Source organism: Ceratotherium simum, chromosome 16, assembly GCF_057802395.1.
Source record: "Ceratotherium simum simum isolate JZ-2026a chromosome 16, ASM5780239v1, whole genome shotgun sequence".
Lineage (NCBI taxonomy): Eukaryota > Metazoa > Chordata > Mammalia > Perissodactyla > Rhinocerotidae > Ceratotherium > Ceratotherium simum.
The window spans coordinates 25030103-25053007 of NC_141915.1; the positions used below are offsets into that span (position 1 = coordinate 25030103).

At 47.5% G+C, this 22905-nt stretch overlaps 1 protein-coding gene across 6 annotated transcripts in view; it reads left to right on the forward strand.

The window, feature by feature from the left end:
• Positions 1–20526, forward strand: part of HNF1B (HNF1 homeobox B) — a 51478-nt gene extending 30952 nt beyond the window's left edge. For 2 of the 6 annotated variants that reach the window (XM_014790941.2, XM_014790942.2), the window contains exons 6-9: positions 4897–5032; positions 8725–8919; positions 11329–11447; positions 19571–20526. In XM_014790941.2, the coding sequence (XP_014646427.1) occupies positions 4897–5032; positions 8725–8919; positions 11329–11447; positions 19571–19591 (471 nt within the window). In that variant the 3' untranslated portion in view covers positions 19592–20526. The remainder of the gene's footprint in view (positions 1–4896; positions 5033–8724; positions 8920–11328; positions 11448–19570) is intronic. The other 4 variants (XM_004434842.3, XM_004434843.3, XM_087440829.1 and 1 more) reach the window with 3 other exon arrangements.
• The last annotated feature ends 2379 nt before the right edge of the window (positions 20527–22905 follow it).

A 22905-nucleotide genomic window follows, 5' to 3' on the forward strand; every position in this document is an offset into this window, starting at 1 on the left:
TCGGTTTGAACCCAGCCAATAAATCTGACAGAGCTCTGCTCTCATTTTATTGATTGAATGCCTCATAAAGGAGCAAGCTGGGTGGGACACTGTTTGTTTTGGGGCTGCCAATGACATTTGTGTTGATAAAATGTTCATTCATCCCCCCCAAGGCCTCCAAAGCCAGTTTTTTAACCCAGAGAGCACCTCACTTTGAAACAAGCCCCCTCTTTCTCTTCACTGCCCCCCTGGTGCTGGCAAGGAGTTAAGTCAGAATTTAGTGGATGGCAAGAGGTGGGGAGAGGATTCTTGAACTGGCATTTTGAAGGACACTGGATGGCATGCCAGTGCAGATCTCAGCACAAAATGGCAGGTGGGTGGGGTGATGCTTACAGGATGAGTGAGATACACTGACTTTGAAGTTACAATGACTGGGGTTCAAATCCCAGCTCCAGAACTTAATAGCTGTGTAGCCTTGGGCAGGTTACTGAACTACTCTGGGTCTCTTTTTTCTCCTCTATAAAATGGGAGTAATAACAATAGGGTTGTTGGGGGAACAAATCTGATCACACATGAAATACTCAGCACAGTGTTCGGGTGGGTAAATGTTCAATAAATGACAGTGTGGTTGTTATATTAATGTCAGTGTTACTCTTGTTTTTGTGTGTGTGTGAGGAAGATCAGCCCTGAGCTAACATCTGTTGCCAATCCTCCTCCTTTCGCTGAGGAAGACTGGCCCTGGGCTAACATCCGTGCCCATCCTCCTCTACCCTACATGGGGTGCCGCCACAGCATGGCTTGACAAGTGGTGCATCGGTGCGCGCCTGGGATCCAAACCTGTGTACCCCAGGCCACCAAAGCGGAGCACAAACACTTAACCACTATGCCACCGGGCTGGCCCCAGTGTTATTCTCTTTAAATGAAGTTTTCTGTATCCATAGCCACAGCCCACACCCAGATGTAAGTTTAGCACACTTAGTGAGAAATAGTCTATTTGAATGTGAATTTTCAAGGTTCTAATCCTCTAGCAACACAAGTGCAGGGGAGAGTGGCCTAGGAGAGCACACAAGCCTTACGACACTAGTAAGGGTAGGAAATGGAAAACTTGATTCTTTGGGTCATGATCTGTGTTTCCGGGTGGGGGAGGAGGAGCTTCAGGTTCCTGGCTTCCACACTCAAGGTGGAGCCGCACACATTCCCTCAAGGTCTGACCCAGCGGCAGGTGGGGGCCCGAGCCGGGGGAGGGGGACAAGGGGCAGATGCCATTTTAGACCTTGTGTGCTGTGTGACGTGTGTGCTGTGTAGGCAACACAGGAATGGTGAGTCACATGTGACTGAGTCCCCAGCTCCCTGAAGGAAAAACAAAGTGTAGTTTCAGAGGGGAGTGCTGGCCCCACCGACTCTAGTTGCAGGGGACCTGAGCTGATCTCCCTGGTAGTGGTCTCTGCAAACTGAAATGGAAGGCGCTTCTGTGGGAGGCATTTTGCAGCCCCCTTGCCCTCCCTTCATCGCTTAAGCCTCTTCTTTGTGAAGAGCGGTTTATGTCAGCTACCTTGTGAGAGGCGCAGACAAATCTTTGAGTTCTCAAGAGGCACTTTGAGACCCAGACAAGTTGGAGTTAAGGATTGCCCAGGCTTCCCTGGAGAAGGGAGCCTGGTGGAAGAGGTCTTGACTTCTCAGTGAATGGAACCCTCCAACTCTCCACTCCTATTGCTTGAAGGTCCTTGGGGTTTCCCTTTGAGCCCTCCCGCCCTTCCTCCTAAGACACAAGCTGCCTCACCCGGGCCGGGCTGCTCCAAAGGCAGCCTGCAGGCATGCTTTTTCCTTCCTGTTCTGCTCGGCAGTGCCCTAACGCGCAGTATATTATTGGGTTGATGATTGACCAAGACAGCACACCTCAACGTTAGCAAACACCTGGAAGCTTGTTTGCAGGAACCAGCTTTTCACGAGTGTCCAACACCCTGGCTCATATGTTATGTCACTATCACTGGATGCCCAAATTCAAGAGTCTGTTTTCTGTTAATATATAACAAGCCCATCACAGATCTTGGTCCACCAAGGCAAGAGTGGAATATGATTAAAAATAACACCGGCAAGGGAACCAGGGTGTCCAAGTCTTGGGCTCTGTTATTTATCAGCAATAGGACGGACATTGCTTAACTTCTTCATCTGTAAAGCAGGGCATAACAATGCTTGCATCATGGAGTTGATGTGAGGATTGCTTGTAGCTTAGCTATTCTTTGGGGGGCCCGTGTAAGGAATGACAATCTCCATGCGCTGACTTTCAGTAGGACATGCATTTGAAATCTTCCCCCAGGGACTGGTTTTGGAAATAATGCTAATCCATTTGGGCCTTCTTTTGCACTATCTGTCCCCCACCCCGTGCCCAAATGGCATGCATTGACCAAGAGCTGGTCAGGTTCAGAGTTGCAGACTGTGAGTGTTGAAGCTTGTTTTTTTAAAAAAGCGTGTACTGGATACGTTCACAGTGTTAAAGCAGTATGGTCTAATGGTGAAAAGCTCAGGCATTGGAGGCAGATGGCCTGCTTTCAATGCCAACTCTACCACCTGGGCACATTTCTTAACTTCTCTAAACTTCAGTTTCCTTGTCTGCAAAGTAGGGATAATAATACCAACCCCATAGGTTCTAGGCACATAAAGCACTTAGTGTAGTGAAAGATCTGCAAATGGCAGCATCGATATAATTCAAGATTTCCGAATTATCATGTAAGGACCATGACTGATATCCTTGGCAGCTACCTGGCTTCCATCAGACCTGGAGGCAATTAGAAAATAACGGTTGTATTTTAGAGGGAGAGGGAACTTGACCAAGGTTACCCAAACATAGTAAGTGGATAAGATTTAAACTCCGGCAAAACTGGGTTTGAATTCTGTCTTCCTCACTTACTAGTCAAGTGGCATAGAGCTAGTCTCTCAACTCTTCTGAGGATCAGTTTCTTAATCTGTCACATAGGGGCAGTGTTAATAATGCCTTCCCTTATCTATTGAGGACAATCAGTGAAAGCACTTTGCAAATGCTATGGCCTTCCAAAGCCATACACATTTACAGTATCTTTTTCATTGGCATCCACGTTTCTCCTTCACCATTAAAACCAAACATTGAAATGGCAGAGATTACTGTCACTTCGTTGACTTTCTCCAAAGGACGACATAACCCAAGAGAAGTCGAAAGCAGGTTACTGATTTTTTTTTTTTTTTAATGACTCTGACATTTTGAAAAACAAGTCTGGCAAACAGGCTGGTTCTCTCTTGTTTGATGTGGTCAGAATTCCTTCTTGGTCATGTGACCCCTAACTCATTTCTTGATGCTCATTTTAAAAACACAAACAAACCTGTTTGGTTTTTTCTTTCCTTTTTTTTTCAAATTAACCTTGGAAGCGATGGGGTTGACCAGAAGGGCAGGGCGGGAGACAGTGTCTTACCTGGGTGCTGGTGTGAGACCTATAATATGAGGAGCTCTGGGTCACGAGAAACGGAAGAAGAGAAACTGGACTACTCAGCCATCTGGTGCCTATATCCTAACCCTAAAGCACCTCTCAGGATCCCTGATGCCATCAGGAATGTCTGGGTTAGTTCAGAATGAGGGGGACGTCCTTTCTTAATAGTAATTTTTAAAATTATTTTAAAACTATAAATAGTAACCTACTTTGTCATGAAAAAAAGTATGTATATAAAACTGATAGCTCCTTATAATTAATGGGGAAGCATTGGAAGTGTTTCTGATAACATCAGAATCAAAGCAAGCACACCTATTATAGCTGTTATTGTTTAATGCTATTCAGAAAGTTCTAACCCATGCAATATGACATGTACACAAATTAGTACTAGCAAGAACAAGACCCTATCAGCCTGATATGCTTGTGATGCCATTATAAACTCGGAAAAATGAAGAAAATCAATAAGAAAAAATATGATTAGGAATAAATAAAAGGATTCAGTCCTCAATAAAAGGATTCAAAGTGGCCATGTATAAGGTAAACACATAAAAATCAGTAGCTTCTTTTACTAATCTGTCATTAAAATATAATGGTGAAACAGAATGCGCGTACCTGGAGCCCAAGGCTCATTTAGTAGCTTTGTCGTTACAATATCAGCTCCTTAACCAAAAAAAAAAAAAAAAAAAAAATTATGTATGTGGGGATTTGGAAAAAGCAGAGAAGCCCAATAATGGCTGATATCCCCCAACTCTCAGTAATAATTGTAGGTGTGGGAAGAAGTGCTCTATAAAAGGTAAGAACTTGAGTTCTAGTGTCAGACAGATATGGGTTTGAATACCAGATGTACCACTTATTAGTTGTGGGATCTTAGGCAATATACATATCCACTCTGAGCCTCAGTAGTTTCATCAGTGAAATGGGAATGGCAGAAGGATCTACCTCATGGGACCACATTGAGGTTTGTGAGTTAATGCATAAGCAGTGCTGTACAGCAGAGCCTGTAGTCGGTGAGAGCTTCCTGCGCTCCCGCCTGGTCCCTAATCTGCTACACTGGGGAATCCCAGGGCATTTCTTCAGTTATTATTTTTAGCAATCACATGTCTTTAGCACTAATAATATAGAAGGCATAGAGCAGAACAGAGGATACTTCCAAAGTAAGCAAGTGACAATCATATAATACACACGGGCAGAAGAATCTCTAAGGCAGGCTAGTAACTCAGATAGTCAGCAAATAGAAGCACCATAAGGGAAGGGGTTGTTTATTTTACTTACTGCTCTATCCTCAGCACCTAGAACAGTGCCTGTCCCACATAGGTGCTTAATAATTGTCATTGAGTGAGGAGTGAGTGAATGAATGAATGAATGAATCAGTGAATTAGCTGTGCTATGTCATGTCATTTTGGACACTGCTCTTGGCAGCCCCGACTCTGCTCATGCCGCTCTTGTTTTTTCTCTCCAGCAGATCTCAGTCTCAGGAGGAGGTCTGCCCCCCGTCAGCACCTTGACGAATATCCACAGCCTGTCCCACCATAATCCCCAGCAATCTCAAAACCTCATCATGACCCCCCTCTCTGGAGTCATGGCCATTGCACAAAGTAAGCTCTCTTCTTGGTCAGAAAACTTGGGGGCAGGGAGAATAAGAGTGGGAATGAGTCACCATGATAAAAAAAGGACTAAAGAAGACCCCCTTCAAACTCACCCACCACTTGTAGATTTGATTCAACTTATTTAGTTCCTTATCTCTCTCCTCAACAATATTTGGATTGGTTAGCCTAAAACAAGAGAAAATTATGGAATGGAGTTGAATCTTGGTCACAGCTTACCAAGATTGGGTCATCTTGGGTCAAATCATTGAACCTTTATGAGGTTCAGTTTCCTCCCCTGTCAAATGTGTTGCTGAGGCGATCACACGACTGTGTATAGACATGCTTGTAAATCCATAAAGCATGAGTATGTAGAATATTGTAGCTTATACTTTCGTCTAGTGTTCATTTCTATCCCTAAGTATGTGTAGATTTCCCAGGAGGTTGTACTGATGTTTCTTTGGTGAAGACGGAGCAAGACACGATGGGCTTCCTTCTAAAGGGGGAGTTTTGTGTGGTTATACGAGACCTCTTTGGCCAGTGGTGAAAACACACTGAGAGGAAACTCCGAGGGAAACCATCATAGCATCTCTGAGTCTTCATGACTTTAAGGAGAAATACGTTGTTTATGCCCATGCCTGAAGACGGGGAGCTGGATCAGGTCCTTCCAGCTCCAGGAGGCTCATATTCCACAGTGAGCCTGTACCCCATCACAGATGGGCCATTTCCAGGCATGGGAAGGCTGACATGGGCTGTGTCTGTAGATGCCTGTCTCCACGTTTTAATGTTGATGAGTATTCAGCATACTTTCAGCTTCATCATGACAGCTCAGGCCAAGTCATCACTGTGGCCCTGGGACGTACTCCTGAGTAGTCTCCCGAGAGATCCGCGGGTGGCACATTGCTCGTCTTCTTTCAACCTGAAATTGCCCATTGTCTCAGAGGTGACCTCCCTTGTGTCGAGTGCCCACGTTGACCATCTCCTTGTTTTGTCCCTGCCTTTTCCTCTCCTCCCCTCCTTTCTCCCTAAATCATCTCTAGCTGGGGTAGCAATTCAGATCACTTCTGAGAAGAAGGACTTAGGCACTCTTTGAGGACAAAACAGGGCGAGGCCCATGGGAGGCACACAGATTTACTGAATGTACATGTGTGGCTCTCACTCTCTCCTTAGCTGCTCAGAAATTGATGCACTCCACACTTATTTTTGCAGAGGGAAATGGGAATGGAGAAGCCTTTAGAGGACTCACAAAATTAAAAATTATTTTAAATGTACTGCCTTTTCACTGGGCCCTCTCCAGGAATATGGTAATCATACTAATCCCAGTGTTTGAGAATGAGGTTGAGAATGAGATAGGGCACCTGAAACCAGCTTGCTTGCCTTCTAGAAGATTTGGATAAAGGCCCATTTGTAAGCTATCCCACCTCTTTGTTTCTACAACCAAAATGATACACAAACTGTCCCACTTACCTTCTTTCTTCTCACATGAAGCTTTGGCTGACACACACAGTTGTATATTGTCTTAAGCACTATCTGAACTAAAATTTTCCCTGGGGCTATTCCACATTTTTCAATTTTGTTCCTCCTAATTTCCTCCACCCATATTGCTCTACCTTCTCACAATAATCTTAATCTACTGCAGATGGGCAACACCAGAGTGTACATTGACCTTAGAAGGGTGTGTATGTGTGTTTGTGCGTGTGTGCATGTGGGTACTTGGAGTAAGGGGAGCACGAAGAATGGTGAGGATCACCAGAAAGCTTGGCTGAGACACAGTGGTCATACCCTCTGGAGGGTCAGGAAGAAGAGTTAGTGGCAGGCATCTTCATTTAGCCAACTCATGTCCTGTTGAGTCCACGGGTCCTGTCTCAGGACTGCAGACACCCATGGAGAATGTGATAACAAATTATTTGCCTGTGCCAATTCCTCATTCTCTACTCATCTCCTGGACTGGATAACATGCTTCTTAAGCAGGAACCAGTGCCCAGAAAACAGATGAAAAGGCCAAGAGTCACACTCCATGGGAGCTAGGATGACATCAGCGGCTCTTGATCCTGGAATTGAGGCACATCAGGGTCACAGACTGTGTTGAAAATAAGATTCCTGGGCCTCACCTCTAAAGGGTCTGACTCATTAAGTCTTGGGTGGGGCCTAGGAATGTATATTTCTTAAAGAGCTCCCCTAGATGATTCTAAAGCACAGGCAAGTTTAGAACTATGTCCTCAAATGTCACCCACTTTAGACAGGATAATTTGCTTCTCTGGGCAAAGATTTCCCAAAAAGAGCAATAGCAATGGGTTCCAGGGAAAACAGCAAATCCATGGGGCTTCCTAGGAGACTGAGACCATAAGCAGGAGGTAGGAAAGGGAAACAGGATATTAGGGTATCAGATGAGACTCTGGCTTGGGGAGAAGGTGAGCCCCTGGGGAACTGGAAATAGTGTTATTCTGAGGGTGATCAGAGGACCTCGCTCTCCAGCCCCACCCAGGAGGGGGCTTATTCCCCCTTCACTTCTGCCCTGGGGTCTCGCCTTTTAGGTTTCTGATAAACGGTATCAGCTAAAGCTCTGAGTAGGCAATTGTTGAGGTCTTTGTGCTATCTCCATCGAGGACCTCCCATGGACCTGCTTATGAAACCCTCTCCATTTCAGGAAAGGCTCTCTAGGTGTCCTTTCTACATTTGCCTAGAAGAGACCTTTTTCTGAATCTCTTTCTTTGTCTCATTCTTTCCCCCCACTTCCCAGCAACAAAGTCAAAGGAACATTGGCAGCTCCAGGGAAGAGATTGGGGTGTCTTCCCTCTAATCATCTTGTCCCCACAGCCACCCGGCCTCAGCCGCCTTCCCCAGAGTCCTGCCCAGGGAACAGAGGGAGGCCGGGTATCAGGGACCCAATCTTTGCAGTGCTGGCACCGGTTCTAAAGAGGCCTCACGATATAGACACAGTACAGAACCATATACCCCCAGAACAGAAAGAAGGCAAGACCCACTATAACTGCCAACCTTTGACTTACTACTTCCTCCTTCCAATACCTAGTCCTTTTGATGTCACAAGCCCTGTGCTGCCAGATAAGATATGCCCACTTCATAGACTGGCTGAATGCCAGTGTTTTTTCCCCTCTGGGCTACAGTCAAGAGAATGAGCACCTGACCTCACTCAGGGTCTTTGCACAGTCTGCTAAATGAGGGTCTTCTGGCTTTATACTCCCAGAACAGTGGAGGGTGTTTTGTTTTTTATCAAAATGTGGGTCCCTGCACACTCCTGCCCTCTGCTGGCAGACAGATCTGGGCAATAATCTGCACTTTAGAGTGGATACCTTTAACTCTGTCCTGAGGCACCAGGACAAGCCTCTCTCAGAGTCAGGCATGGATGGAGTGGCCAAGTAGAGTTGGCTTTCCAGGGCCCTGTGCAACTTCAAGGGAGCTAAGTTTGGGAGGTCACAGGATGACTTAGGGAGACTCTCAGGCCTCAGTCAGATCTATTTACAGCCCATTTCCATCCACAACTCACTATGGAATTCGAGCAAGTCACTTTTTCTCTCCAAGCCTCAGTATCTTTGTCTATAAAATCGCTTCCCATGCAGTCTCTTCCATAACAGGCTCAGCCCAGTGCCTGGCGCACAGCAGGGGCTCAATCGATGACCATTCCCATCCATTCACCTCTCCTCAACCCTGAAGCCATCTCTGATCTTTCCCTCTTGCTCCCACAGGCCTCAACACCTCCCAAGCACAGAGTGTCCCCGTCATCAACAGTGTGGCCGGCAGCCTGGCAGCCCTGCAGCCCGTCCAGTTCTCCCAGCAGCTGCACAGCCCTCACCAGCAGCCCCTCATGCAGCAGAGCCCGGGCAGCCACATGGCACAGCAGCCCTTCATGGCTGCGGTGACTCAGCTGCAGAACTCACACAGTAAGGACGCGAGCATCGTGGGGAGGGAGCACGAAGGGCCCTCAGCAGCCAACCTCTTTCCTCTCTGGGTCAGAACTTTCATGGAAGCTTATTGGTTTGGACACTTTTCCCTACCTCTGATCAACCAAGACAATTTCTCACACATAACTCTCGTGTGGTGCCATGCCTCTTCTAGGCCCCTGTTCTGCCCCCAAGATACCCCAGGAAAGGTTTTGAAGAGGACAGTTCAGGTCTACATAGAAAGGGGGCTTGGGGAGAAAGCTGGGGTAGCGTATATATGGAACACATGCCACAGTTCCCCACTCTGGCACCTTCCACCAGTCAACCACAGCACCTTTTCCCAGTACGCCTCAACCTAGCCTTTTCAGTCTAAAATTCCAAGCAGCCATTACCAAATGATCAGAGTTGGCATATAATTTGCATCCTATTTGCCTTCCCTGAAATTGAAGAATCTTCTAGAGTCCTCATGCCCTCCGATTTATATCCCCCAAAATCTCTAATCAAGCCATGATCATTTCAAGGTGGAAAATACCATCTGCACATCATCCTGGACAAAGAATATTAGCATTTCTGCGCCATGCACAGAGACTGTTTCCCATATCCAGTTTCTACACCTACCCTAAGTCTACCTTTCAACCAATTATTTCCCACCCACCTGCAGTCCCTATATCTCTGAGCCCCATCCTGAGCCCCAGGCCCCCGGTCCTCCAGCCATGTCAGGCTATAGCCCCTGGCCTACGAGTTTGGGGAGAAATCATGGAGAGATGGCTTCTGTACTTCAGGCACGGTCCCACAGGAACACCAGAGAGTCTCTGGAATAGAATGATAGTCTTGGAGTCAGACAGACCTAGATTTAAATCCTGGCTGAGACTTACTGGCTATGTAGCCATTGGTAAGTTCCTTAGCCACTCTGAGCCTCAATTTCTTCACCCATAAAATGGAAATAATATGCATGTAGAGTAGTTATGGAGATGAAATAAAAATAGATATGAACTGTATTTGATAAGCATAAAGAGTTATAGAAACACTAGTCATTACTTATTAAGAGACTCCTTAACAGAAGGAGGCAGGAATGCGGAAGAAGATTTTAGTTTCTTCTGGCTGCCTCAGGCAGAGCTGTGGATCTGGGGGAGAACAGTTAAGTTCAGCTTTCTTCTGTCCTCGGGGCTCTATCCCACCCCCACCCCCACCCCACCCCCAGGCCTGCGGAGCTGGTTTCTAAGCACCATCTCACATTCCAATCACATTTTCGCGGCTTCTAAAAAATCTGCCACAGCCTGTAGCAGAGTCTGGGACCACATGTGCTCCACTTCCCTTCCTCCCAGGGCCTGACAGTATGCTCCCCACGTGCTCACCTGGGCAGGCTTCCTCCATGGCCAAGCCTGAGGGGGACAGTCAGAGAGTGGTCACCAGCGACCTGTGGACTGCTGAGGCCCAGCTGGCCTGGCTGGCTATGAAGAGATAGCCCATGGGGCCCCAGACCAGGAAATAACCAGCCTCCCTCCACAGGAAGGGCAAGCTGAGGCAGCAGGCCATGACCTTCACCCCTGTTCCCTGCTGAAGTATAGGCTGGAGTACAGTAGAACGGGCTGGTCCCTCCCTCAAGGCCAAGAATCCACATGCTTTCACTCCTTGGTCATGTGACCCAGAATTTATATGAATCTTATGGATAACTAGCATGAGTCAAAAGAGACTTGGTGGACAAGTACTACAAAACCTAGAAAACAAGTCACATGCTCCTGGAGGTTTTATTTGAATCTAGTCTCCCTTTGTCTATTGTCCTTCATATTTCTGTGATGTCATAAGGCCATGATGTCATTTTAGTGCAAACCAGAACAGCCCAGATTTATCCAATTCATTACACCTGTGTCTAATTACAATTATTAATCAATCTACAATTGCTAGCATGAGACCTGGTGCTTGAGTCATGGCAGAAATGGTAAGCATGTGCTGGCCAGCTCATTCATGTTTGCGAGCTACTTAGAACTTTTTTTGACTTAAAATCGCAGAAGGACCACATATGCCTAAGGGTCACTTGTCGATGCCCAGGCACCTAACACTTTATTGAAAGTCACGGGAACAGAAGTGCTGTCCACCACTGCAGAGAGCTGTTTATTTATTTGGCACAAAATGCTTTAAACATGATCTCTTCTAATCCTACAACAGATATCATTCCCATTTTACAGGTGAGGAAACTGAGGTTAAGAAACTTGATTAAGGAGCCAGGATTTAAACACATGGTCATTCTTTTTACCACATCACACGACCTTCCCAAACATCACCACCACCACCACCATCCCCTTTTATCTGCCCAGGGAAACAGGAGCTATGGTGTTGGTGGGGGGTTCGTAGCTATGCATATGCCTGTGTGATCTGTGCCTTGATTTTGTCTTCATTCTGTCTTTCTAGTGTACGCACACAAGCAGGAACCCCCCCAGTATTCCCACACCTCCCGGTTTCCATCTGCGATGGTGGTCACAGATACCAGCAGCATCAGTACGCTCACCAACATGTCTTCCAGTAAACAGGTAATGCCAGTACTCCTACTGGGAGGGGATAATGACTAAGGCTATTGATGTGCAGAGAATGTGGCAAGTGTGGACTCAGCCATAAGTCTGGTCCTTCTGAGGCTCCCTGTTCCTCACTAAAGGAATCCCTGAGGTCACAGGGCAAAGAAGATGGGTCACAGGCTAAAGGGGTTTATTGCTCCCCCAGCGGCCCAGAGTTTCGTGCCTTGCAAAAGGAATCCCTGAGGATTTTCCACAAGTTAATCAATGGAGAAAGCGAGTAGTGAGTTAGGGGTCCCGATGCTGATTCCCCCAGTCCAGGACCCATGCTAAACCCAGAATGCTGTAAACTCTAGAGAATGACCCAAATCTACCAACCCATGGGGACTTCCCAGTAGACAACCTTGCCTTTCCAGGGGCCTGCATTCACTTGGTGTTTTATTGAGAAACTTAGAATCAACTTCCAGGTGCACTGAAGGTGGGGAATCCAGAGGCTCAGTCACCGTTTCAGCTGATGACTAATTACCACCTCAACACAGAGGTGGTGGAGTAGGAAAGACGATCAACAACGAGACTGATGGCTGAGCTTGGACAGCTGGACCGTAATGGGACACTGAGAGTTAGAAAACAGGACAAGATATCTGAACACGCATGACAATTCCAGAGTAACACAATAGGACCTTTTAGTAGCTGGGGTCTGTGCAGCGTGGGAATTGTTTGCCCTTTATTGATTACGAGATAAGTAGGCAACAACCTTGAACTTCATGTCAGAGGCTCTCAGCAGGATTTGGTCTTGTTAATGGTCTTTTTCCATTTGAGCGCTGCAATCGCACCTCATCTGCTGCCATGTGCTTCTGAGCAACTTCTTTCATGGGCTTGGGGTTCTCTGTTCTTCCCTTTGCTCCCTTCTTCTCCTGGTCCTACAGTGTTGTGGAGCAGGTGGGTTCTCTCTCTGGTTTTGCCACTTGCTTGGTGACCTTGACTTCCCTGAGCTTTCATTTCTTCATCTTTAAAATGAGAGTCACATCAGGGCCAGCCCAGTGGCGCAAGCGGTTAAGTGCGCACGCTCCGCTGCGGCGGCCCGGGGTTCACCGGTTCAGATCCTGGGTGCGCACTGACGCACCGCTTGTCAAGCCATGCTGTGGCGGCGTCCCATATAAAGTGGAGGAAGATGGGCATGCATGTTAGCCCAGGGCCAGTCTTCCTCAGCAAAAAGAGGAGGATTGGCAGTTGTTAGCTCAGGGCTGATCTTCCTCACACACAAAAAAAATGAGAGTAACATCTACTTGTTCTGAGGATTTGATGAGGTCATGTAGATTAGGTGCCTGGCACATCTTGGGCTCACACACACACACACACACACACACACACACACACACACAGACATGGCCGAGGCAGCCTGGCTCTGGAGTTGGGGGAGAGGGAGAGGTGTGTGGGACCTGCTTTGCTCCTCTTCTCTCACCCAATGGAAGATGAAAAGACATCCCCCGTTGCCCTGCCCTTCGACTCCCGTGCGATTTCCCACTCTTTGTAGTGAGCAGGGAAAACATTTATCTGTGCTCACAAATCTCAATCAGGGGGGCAGCCAGGCGCAGCAGCCCTGCTTGGGAATACCTTCCCCTTTGAAAAGTTTATCAATCCATCTGCCGCTTGGTCAGCCCTAGACAGGACTGTGATTAATTATTCCTGTCTTTCCCAAGTTGACTTTGATGCTTGCTTGTTGAAACAAGTCCTCTGAATTCAGGAAATGGTCTCTTAATCAAAATAGTTCAAGATGCTCTCTGAGACGCTGCACTGGCCCCCAGATGGCTTCTGCCCTCCACTGGACGGGGTGGCCAGCCGACCTTGAAGCTGATGATCGGCCCTCTAGAACTACCGTGAAGTTGTCTCAAGTCCCCAGACATTTCAGGAGTCTGGTGATAGATTCATGTCTGGGATGATGACAATGATGATTACACTTAGTATGGATAAAAATATCCATGTAGCACTTCTTGTGAACATTATCTCATCATTTTCTTTTCATTTAAACCTCCCAAGAAATACAAAGTGAATTGAGGCTCAGAGATGGAGAGTGATCTGCCCAAGGTCACACAGATGATAAATTCTAGAGCTGGACCTCCAGACTTTGGTCTTCGACTCTAAATCCCGAGCTCTTTCCAGTTAAACAATACTTGCCTTCAATCCCCATCTTTAAAATATCCATGTAATTGCTGCTCTAGTTCTTCAATGGTCAGGAACAAGAGTGAAAATTAAGGCCACACACTGTATTCCCATCAGGAAACTTTCTTCCTACACACTGAAGGAGAAGGATTGGGAGAGGCAGAATGAAGTAAAATGAGGGTAACGATGCTGCCCCCTGACAGCAGAAGGAGCCCAAGGGGAAGAAAATTTGTACAGACTCTGTTCTAAAGACAGAGGGTCAGAAGTGAGTTCCAAAAGAGACCTGATAGCAATTCTGCTTTTTCTTTGTTTTAAAGTATTATTTTCCAAAAAGAGTTTCAAGACCATTGCTAGAAATCAGGGGCACCTGGGTATAAGGAGAGGAGGATTCCTCGAACAAATACGTTGGGAGAACGGCTGGATTAAACAAAAATACCACAGGGCAGGGCTTCTCAGAATCTTTCATGTGCTGGTGTGCGCATTAGGGCCATTAGTGTGCACTGCTTGGGTCAGAGGGACACACCCTGAGCAGTGCTGCTTTAGAGGCACGGCAGAGCGCTAGGAAAAGCTAACAGACCTGAGCTAATCCGGCTCCATCGCCCCTGTGACATGATCTTGGACCATTAATTCACTGCTCCAAGACTCAGTTTCTTCATCTGTAAACAGGAAGGGGTGCGTCGGCGGGGGGAATCCCACCCCCATCACACAGAATATTTGAAGTGCCTAAAAGAGTGCCTGTGCACAGTCAAGTGCTGAAAGTAGTCATGCCTTCCCTGTTCCTTCTCCTTTCTGTCTGTGATCCTTTAGGAGACACCTTCCACCAACTCCTTCAATAGGTAACTCCTTGCTTGGTCTGCACATGGTCACAGGAGGTTCTGCCAATAAAATTTCTCAGGATTAGGACCGTCTCTCAAGTGCTCCAGATCCCTGCTTCCCTTTCTCCTGCTGACACACAGACACCCTCTCACCCACCTCCCAGGAAAAAAACAAATAGTTCAGGGGCCTTTCAAAGCGCCCAAGCTCTTTGTGCTTAGCCAAATGCCTGGGCTATAGTAGATGTCAGTAAATATGAATGAATGAATGAATGAATGAATGAATGAACGAATTCAGAACTGACATTTTTTGTGTGCCTCCCATTTGCCAAGCAGCATTCCATCCAGGGTGCTTTTACATCTTACCTTTCCTGGCTAACCCTCCCACCCATCCTGCAAGGTAGATATTTTTATGCCTGATTTACAGCAAAAAACTGAGGTTCAAAGATGGGTGGGATCTGGCCAAGTTCACACGGATGATAAATCTGGAGCGGATTTCCAGACTTTGATCTCCTCGCTCCAAATCCATTAAACAATACTCACCTTCTAATATCTATTTTTAAGCACTCATAAAAATGACCCAAGCTTATGCAGGTATAAGGCTAAAGCCAGGATTTGAACTTGAATCTGTCTAATCCCAATATTTCCTGTTGTCAGGACAGACATGCCCCAGGGGCTTCTGGATCATGTTTCAGGGACCTCAGGCTGGGACTTTCTCACGGGGAATCTTTCTGCAGCTACTACCGTCTGACCTTCCAGAACTAATGCCTCCCCCTCCTCAACCTTTGGGTGCTGGCAAGGTCTGTGCCTGAGCTCCTACAAAACAATGCCCGCCAGTCTGGAAACAAGACCACAGCAAGCACCAACCTCAGTTAGAACAAGTGTGGGCAGGCTGTGAGCCAACTCCTGTTTCCACACCTTCTCTACCCACTGCTCCACTTCCTAGTTGATGGAGAGGTCAGGAGAGGGTCTCCAGAGCAGTCACTGGTCAAAGGTGCTGACAAGCAGGTGAGCCGCCTCTTCATAAATCCCCTGCAGCTGCTCGCCAACCTCCCAACCTTCTCCACTGGTGGTGAGGCGGTATGGTCTCATGATTCAGAGCACCGACTTGGGAGTTAGGCAGACCTGGGCTCAAGATTCTATCACTTTCTACCTGTGTGACCTCAGGGAAAATTCTTAGCCTCTCTGAACTTCAGTTTCCTCACCTGTAATATGAAGATAATGATTCCTCTGTTGTGGGATCATCGAAAGAACTAAATGCAATAAGACTTGTAAAACAACTCAGTGCTTGGCCTGAAACACCCAGTCCATGGCAGCCAGGTCAATCTTGGCCTTCCCTGATGGCAACCCTGAGTGTCTCTTGAGTTTGTATAAATTAAGTAGCAAAAGCCATTTATTTACCCATTGCCCCACTCAGAAGACAGAAGTGATTTTATATAGTGTTTAAGATCACAAGCTTTTCTGTTATGAGACCCTGGCAAGTTACTTATGATCTCTCTAACCTCAGTTTCCTCATCTGTAAAACTGGAATTATAATCATTACTTTTAATTAATATAACTATAATTAATCTAGCTTAACTTAATAATAATAGAAGTGAGTTATCTACACTCACTGTCTTCACTTCCTCACCCCCATTCTCCCTTGAGACTTCTCCAGGCTGGTTTTTGTCCTCACACTCGCTGAAACCTCTCTTGTCCAGCTCCCTCATACCGCCATGTTGACAAATGCAATGGTTACTTTTCAATATCTCTCTCTGACACAGCTGATCACGCCCTCCCTTTTCACTTGGATTTTAGGACATTACCCTTTCCTGGCTCTCCTCCTATGACACTGGCACTCCTCCTTTCCTTAGCTGGCAACTCTTCTTCCCGACATTTACTTGTTGGAGGCCCCTGGGCTCGTTCACTTTTATGCCTACTCCTGGGTGATCGCCTCCAATCCCATGGCTTAGGATCAAGGGTACACACTGATGGATCCTATAATTCTATCTCCATACAGACCTCTCCCCTGAGTGCCCATTCACAAATCCAGTGCATCTTTGGCATGTACATATGCATGCCTAATATTTCTGATAAGCCTCTCAAATCAAACCTGCCTAAAATAGGAACTCTTCATTTTGCCCCCATGTCTGCCTACCCAAAAAGCTTCCTCCTTGGGCTTCTCCGTTTCCAAAAATGGTGCCAGTTGTTCAGGTGAGATACCTGAGAGGGCCCTTGATAATTACATACCCCACATCGCACATCCAGTCCATCAATAAGTTCCGCTAGGGGTCCTTCCAAATGCACCCTCAATCTGAGCACTTCTCACCACCCCATCAGTCCAGCCCCTCAACTCTCGCTGATCTCTTGCAGTGGCCCCTACCTTCCCACCCCCACTTCCACTCTTGCCCCATGATGGTGGGCATGATCTGTTCAGCACCCAGCAGCCAGAGTGACCTCTTATAAGGGGAAATCAAGCATGTCACTCCTCTGTCAAAACTCTCCAATCACTCCCCATTGCAACCAAACTGAAATAGAGACATCCAAGGCCCTGTGTGATCAGACCACTGCTGCCCCGCCGTTCTCACCTCCTTCCTCTCCTCCCTCTTTTACTCGGCTTCAGCAGAACCACAGCTGCTGTGACCCCACTTCAGGACTTCTGCATTTGTGGGTCTTCTGCCTGGAACACTCCTTAATGCACATCTTTACGTGCTTGCTCCCTCATTTCATTCAATTTCGACGTCATCACCACCTCAAAGAGTGGGGAATCACCTCTCGATCCCTCTCCCTAAATGATTCCCCTTTCCCTCAAATCATGCTAACCTCTTACCATGCTTATTTTTCTAGCGTATTCATCTCCACCTAAAATTTTATTTTCTATATATGTGCATTTTTTTTTTAGTTGTTTGTTGTTCAAAACCCTCACTAAAATATAAACTCTGTTAGGATGTGGACAGGGTCTTGTTCACAGCTGCATCCCCAGGGCCTAAAAAAGTGCTAAGCATATAGAAGGTGCTCAAAAATGTGTTAAATGAATGAGTGATAATTACCTCCCTCAAAGGGCTGATGTAAGAATTCAGTGCAATGATGTATGTAAAGCCCTTAGTCAGCATGGGGCCTGGCACACAGTAGGACCTTGGTAAGCGTTAGCTGTGACCATTATGTAACAAATCATCTTTGAATGAGGATGTCCTTAGCAATCACCACAGCTACCACCTTCCAGATGGAGGGCTCCGTGGTCACGCAGAGATCCTCTGGGCAAGGGCCCCGCAGGGCTGGGTGCACTAGGCCTCGGTTCTAAGGGACCACAGTGCACCCCTTATCAGATGTTTGTGTTTAGACTCTGAAGGGGGCAAATAACTCTAGTTCCTTTGACAACATTTAGGGCTCTGCCACCATTTTATTATGTGAGCAAACATTTGATAGCTGGGAAGCCCATCCCTAATGACAGGTCATAGGATCTTGCTGGCGTCTCCTTATCTGCCCTTCTTGTTTGCTCTTCTATTGAAACCTGCAAGGTCACAAGCCATTTTCTCTCTCCTCCACCTGAAATCTGAAAATTGGAAAAAGGCTGATAGTGGGAAGTAAAGAGACTCCAGAGTGGGGGTGGGTGGCAGGAGGAAGAGGAGGCAAAGGGTATCAGAGGACCCTGACTAGGGCCTCACAAATTTAGAAGGGTCAGAAGCCTGTCTCCTCACACGAATGCACAGCTCAGTCCCACTCTGAAGAGCGCTTAGGAGGGTGGCGGGGACCAGGGCACCTGTGCCCTAGTGTTCATGAGGACAGTTATGCCAGGCACCATCCTGAGTGCTTCACATGTATCGGCTCATCTAATCCCTCAACAGCCTCCATTCTATAGTGAAGACACTGAGGCACAGGGAGAGAACTTGACCAAGAGCACAAAGCTGGTAGAAGACTCTTAACCCCAGAGCATAACAGAAAGAACACGTGCTGGGAGGTCACTCAGAGCTGGTTTGAGTCCCTGGCTCCACATTCTCCTAGTTCTGAAACCTTGGACAAGTCACTGACTGTCTTTGAGCCTTGTTTTCCTAATCTATAAAATGGACATAATGGGAACCTCATATAGGATTATGGTTGGGAGCACTGATTAATGAGATAATAATAGGATAATAGGCTTTTAGTTGTAGCCGTAGGAGTCTGTGTGTGTGTGTGTGTGTGTGTGTGTGCGTGTGTGTGTTTGAGGGGGAGTCTGGAGAGAATAAGCCACTAAGCCAAAAGGCAGAACCTTCCTCTGAGAGGCCAGCAGAAGTGAAAGGGAAGGAGGAGACAGAGGGAAATGACAAGGGACTCCTGGAAAGAAAAGGAGGGTAATGATGTTCCACGACAGCTGAAATGAATGAGGCCCAGGGCTCTGGAAGGGAGGCTGCCCCGGAATGGGTGGTGGGGCTCCTCCCACAGGGTTTCTCCATCCATTCTGGGGTCTCCTGCCCCTGGCCCACCCACAAGTCTGGCATCAGAGGCCTTCATCCCTTGGATCCTCTCCCCCATCCTCAGAGTGTCTTGTCCTGACAGTAACAGCCCTGTAGAAAGCATTTTGCAATTCCCCAAGCTCCTTCCCTGAAGCAGCAAAAATTTGAGTAAGTGGCGATTTCTCGTGTGCTTTACGGCCTTGTGGCTCAAAGTAGATCAGCAGCTTCAGCACAACCTGGGAGCTGATTAGAAATGCAGATTCTTAGGCCCACTGAATCCGAATCTATGTTTTAACAGGATCTCTGGTACTCATAGGTCCATTAAAGTTTGGGAAGCAGTGGTCTAGGGGACCCCAACTCTTAGAGGTCTTAGAAAGAGATCCTTACTTCCACAAGAGGCAGGAGCTCCCCATCGGCTGCCATTGCAGCCACACTGAGCACTTTATAAACACCACGCTCACAGAAAGAGCAGCCCAACTTCAGGATAAAGGTCAGCGAGTTATGACCATTTCAAGGTCTCCAGCAAATTGCTTCTCTCTTCTGAAGCAGCCGGAAAAGCCAGCTCCCAGGTTTTGCTAATGGGAGTGTGCTTCAGGACCAACACCACAGAACTGAGCAAGCGCTAGGTCCCCAGCCCTCCACCCCCAGCTCTTTGCTGACGGGGGTCTGAGTTGGGTCTCAGCTCCCCCCGGAGAAGCCAAACTAATGGCCCATGTCCCTGCCAAATGCGCACAGCTGAGCTCTCTCTCCTCTCTCTCTGCAGTGTCCTCTCCAAGCCTGGTGATGCCCACACGTCACTTACTTTGTGCACAGCAACAAGGACCCTATTTTCCACACCATCACCTTCCCGGCAGCTGTCACGGAAAAGCCCGGTGACCTGACAAGCACCTGCCAGAGGTCCCTGCTTACCTGACATCCTGCTGGCGCCTCGGACAATCCACTCTCGGGAGGCGCAGCCCGAAGCCCAGCTTCCCTTCTATGCAGTATTGTCTCGATGCCTCTCCCAAGATGCCGAGTACTCCCGTCCGGCCTGCAGATGGAAGACAAGAAACCACAGAAGAGGAGAGCGAAAGCTGTAGTGTCTACATTGTGCTCCTTCATCGAACAAACATGTGAAAACTTGAATCTGTTACTGAAATGAGGAGAGGAGGACCCGTGCTGTTGAACTGAGCCAAACACACTGTAAATATCAGCAAACTCCCTCCCCCACCCCCATCCCCACTGATCTTGAGATTTCTTTTAAAGAAGTAAATTTGTCCAATGGGTGTAAACTATAAACTACTGTAATTAAGTGCAATTTTCCCTCCACTTCCTCTCCCGTCTGCCCTGTATATAATACTAAAGTGTCTATTAGTTTTCTTTGTAAAGGTCAGAGTTGAATTTTCAAAGTGATTTGCCTCCTTTCTCTCTCCCCATGGAGAAATACCGTAAGTCGGAAGTGAAGCCCCTTGCCCCCCGCCCAGGCCTGGACATACACAGGGACTGCATATTTTGGACTGACTGCCAGCGAACTCCAATCTCCTGATGTTAAGACACACTTCTGGATCCCTGGAGGGGCTGAACATAGTGTCAGAGTAACATCCTAGCTTCCTGTGGGGCTAGGGGTTCAGCCAGTGTACCCCCAAGAAACCCTAAGGCAGGGAAACTGGCTGTTTGATAGCACAAGAAAAAGTTGCCCTTTCAGAAAGCCTCCCATTAAAACAATTTATTTTATCACTGCCCAGAGTCTCATATTTCTGTCTCTGACACCCCTGCCACCGTCCGACCAAGAACCCCTGGCCCCTGGTCTCCCTAGAATTTTCCACTTATTCCCCTGAGCTCGCTGCTGCCATGTCCCAGTGTCTTCGTGCCGGCTTTACTGGTAAGGTAAGGAGAGTCAATTCCCCCAGTCGGACTCCACAAGTCCCTCTGAGGGGATCTGGGCAGAGCAGGAGCCAACACCTTTGTCTTTTCTGCAGCTCACAGAAGTAAAGTGACAGAGCCAACTCTTGGTGACTGTGGTCATAGGAACAGAATAAAAGCAGGAGGAATGGAAACTCCGTGGGTAACTTTTTCAACCTCATTTTAAGCATGAATTCCAGCCTTTCCTCCCTTCTGTAGGGCTGTTAGTCCCCAGAAGAATGGGCTCTTATGGGTGTCGCCCCATGCCCAGGTTTCCCCCTCAGGTGGGATGCTAATGAATACAGATAGTCCAAAATGTGAAAAGCCAAAGGCCTGGACACTCCACCAGCAGGGACTTGGCCACAAATAATCCAGTGTTGGCACCAGGAAGAGGGAGGATGGACCTGTCCTCTGCCGTCTCCTCTTTTGTACAGCATAGACCTACTGATATGTAGTTTCTCATTTCTAGACAGAGCATTTCCCAGGCAACATGTAAGCAAAGGAATTGTGTTGACCAGTCCCCGAGCAACAGGTTTTCCAAAATCCCAGTGTAGTGGAAGATGTAATTCTCAGTGAGCCGGGCAAAGTCACAAGTAGCTACTATGTCCCCAAGGCAGGGATGGATAGACTTGGAAATGCTGACCTCCTTTGGCTCCTGGCTCCCCCAGACAGTGTAACTTGGACTGAAGTGGTCAAGAGAAAACTCATGGTTGGCTTGAGAAGGGCTGGGGCCAAGGCCAAGCACCATGTATCAAGAAAGGCCAAGATCCCCTTGGACTAGTTGGGATGTCCCACTGGATGGCTCTTGTGAGTTCCAGGAAAAGGAAGGAAATATAGGCCTCAAGCCCCAGCCTCAATTGGAACCCTATATCTGGCCTCGTGTTGTTTCTGGAACAGCAAGTATCTGCATTTGATATATTTTAGACCTTGCGTTGTTGCAAGAACCCTGAGAATCCAGAAGGTCTTATTCATCCAAGAGATCACCTTGGCAGAGGTGGAGGTGGAGGGGAGGGAGGATGGGTGGCTTGGGGAAGTCTCTAGGGACTTTTCCTAACCAAACCCTATGTGAACCAAGACAAGTAGAAGGTGGCCCTGGCAACTGAGAGCCCCCAAGAAGGTTAGTACCTCCCTTCTAAATCAAACAGGGACCTCCCTCCACTAGCTCTACAAGGGGCAAGGAGGCCCACTGTGTGTGGATCCAGGTGGGAAATAAATCTGAAGATTCATTTGCAACTCAAAACCCCCATCCCTTCCTCTAGCACCTTACTGACCAACATTTTCCTGGGTCTCTCTTTACACCCTGACTGCAAGCTAACAGACAGATGGTTCTGTTTTTACCACGATCTGCTATCATTTTCTAGGGTGAGCTCTGGGGAAGGCAGATTTCATTTTAACCTTCATGGATAAGAAATGAAATCAGTAATGAAAACCTGCCTTAAAACATATTGAACTTTTCCATGCCAAACAGTGGATTATTCCCCCCAGGGCAGAGATAACTGGAGTGTTAGCTGCTGGATTCAGGTGGATAAGAACACAATGCGGACAGCCTGGGAATCTGAGCTCTTGGTCCACAGTTGGAGGCAGGTCTTTGATATTCTTTTTGGAGCCAGAATGCCTTGATTAGGATCTCCAACTCCACCACCTAACCCTATCCTCATTGTCCTCCTACATAAAACAGGGTGGTGATAATAGGGTATACCTACTGTATACAGTTGTTTGAGGAGCAAATGAGTTAATACTTAGAAGTGTGCCCAGTACATAGTGAGTGCTGTGTGTTAGTACTCTCTCATCGCAGGGTGCCGTCTCATTAGTCTTCTGCACTCGGTAGATATTTCCAGATGACCTCATCACAAATTTGATGCTCGGTAAAGAAAACTGCCAGTAATTGGTAAAATAATTTTGTTCACTTCTGTGATGTATGGCAAACCCAGCAGTGAGCCAAGGATGAGTCAGGAAGGGGAGGTGTGAGGAGAGGGGAAAGGCTTGACTGGGGAGTCCTTGTCTCCTTAGGGAAAGGAGGTAAAATGTGGCGATCTTGTGATGAGTGCGAGGGCCACAGAGAGCCAGGAGGCTGGGACTAAACTGGCTTACTGCTCCTAAAGGTGGGTGGGAGAGGGTCATGGAGGAGGAGTGCAGGGAGCAGGGAAGGGAGGGGGGGTCAGGAAGAGGCAGGAGCCAACTTCTTCCCGAGGAGAATCTGGGCTGATGTGTCCCCTC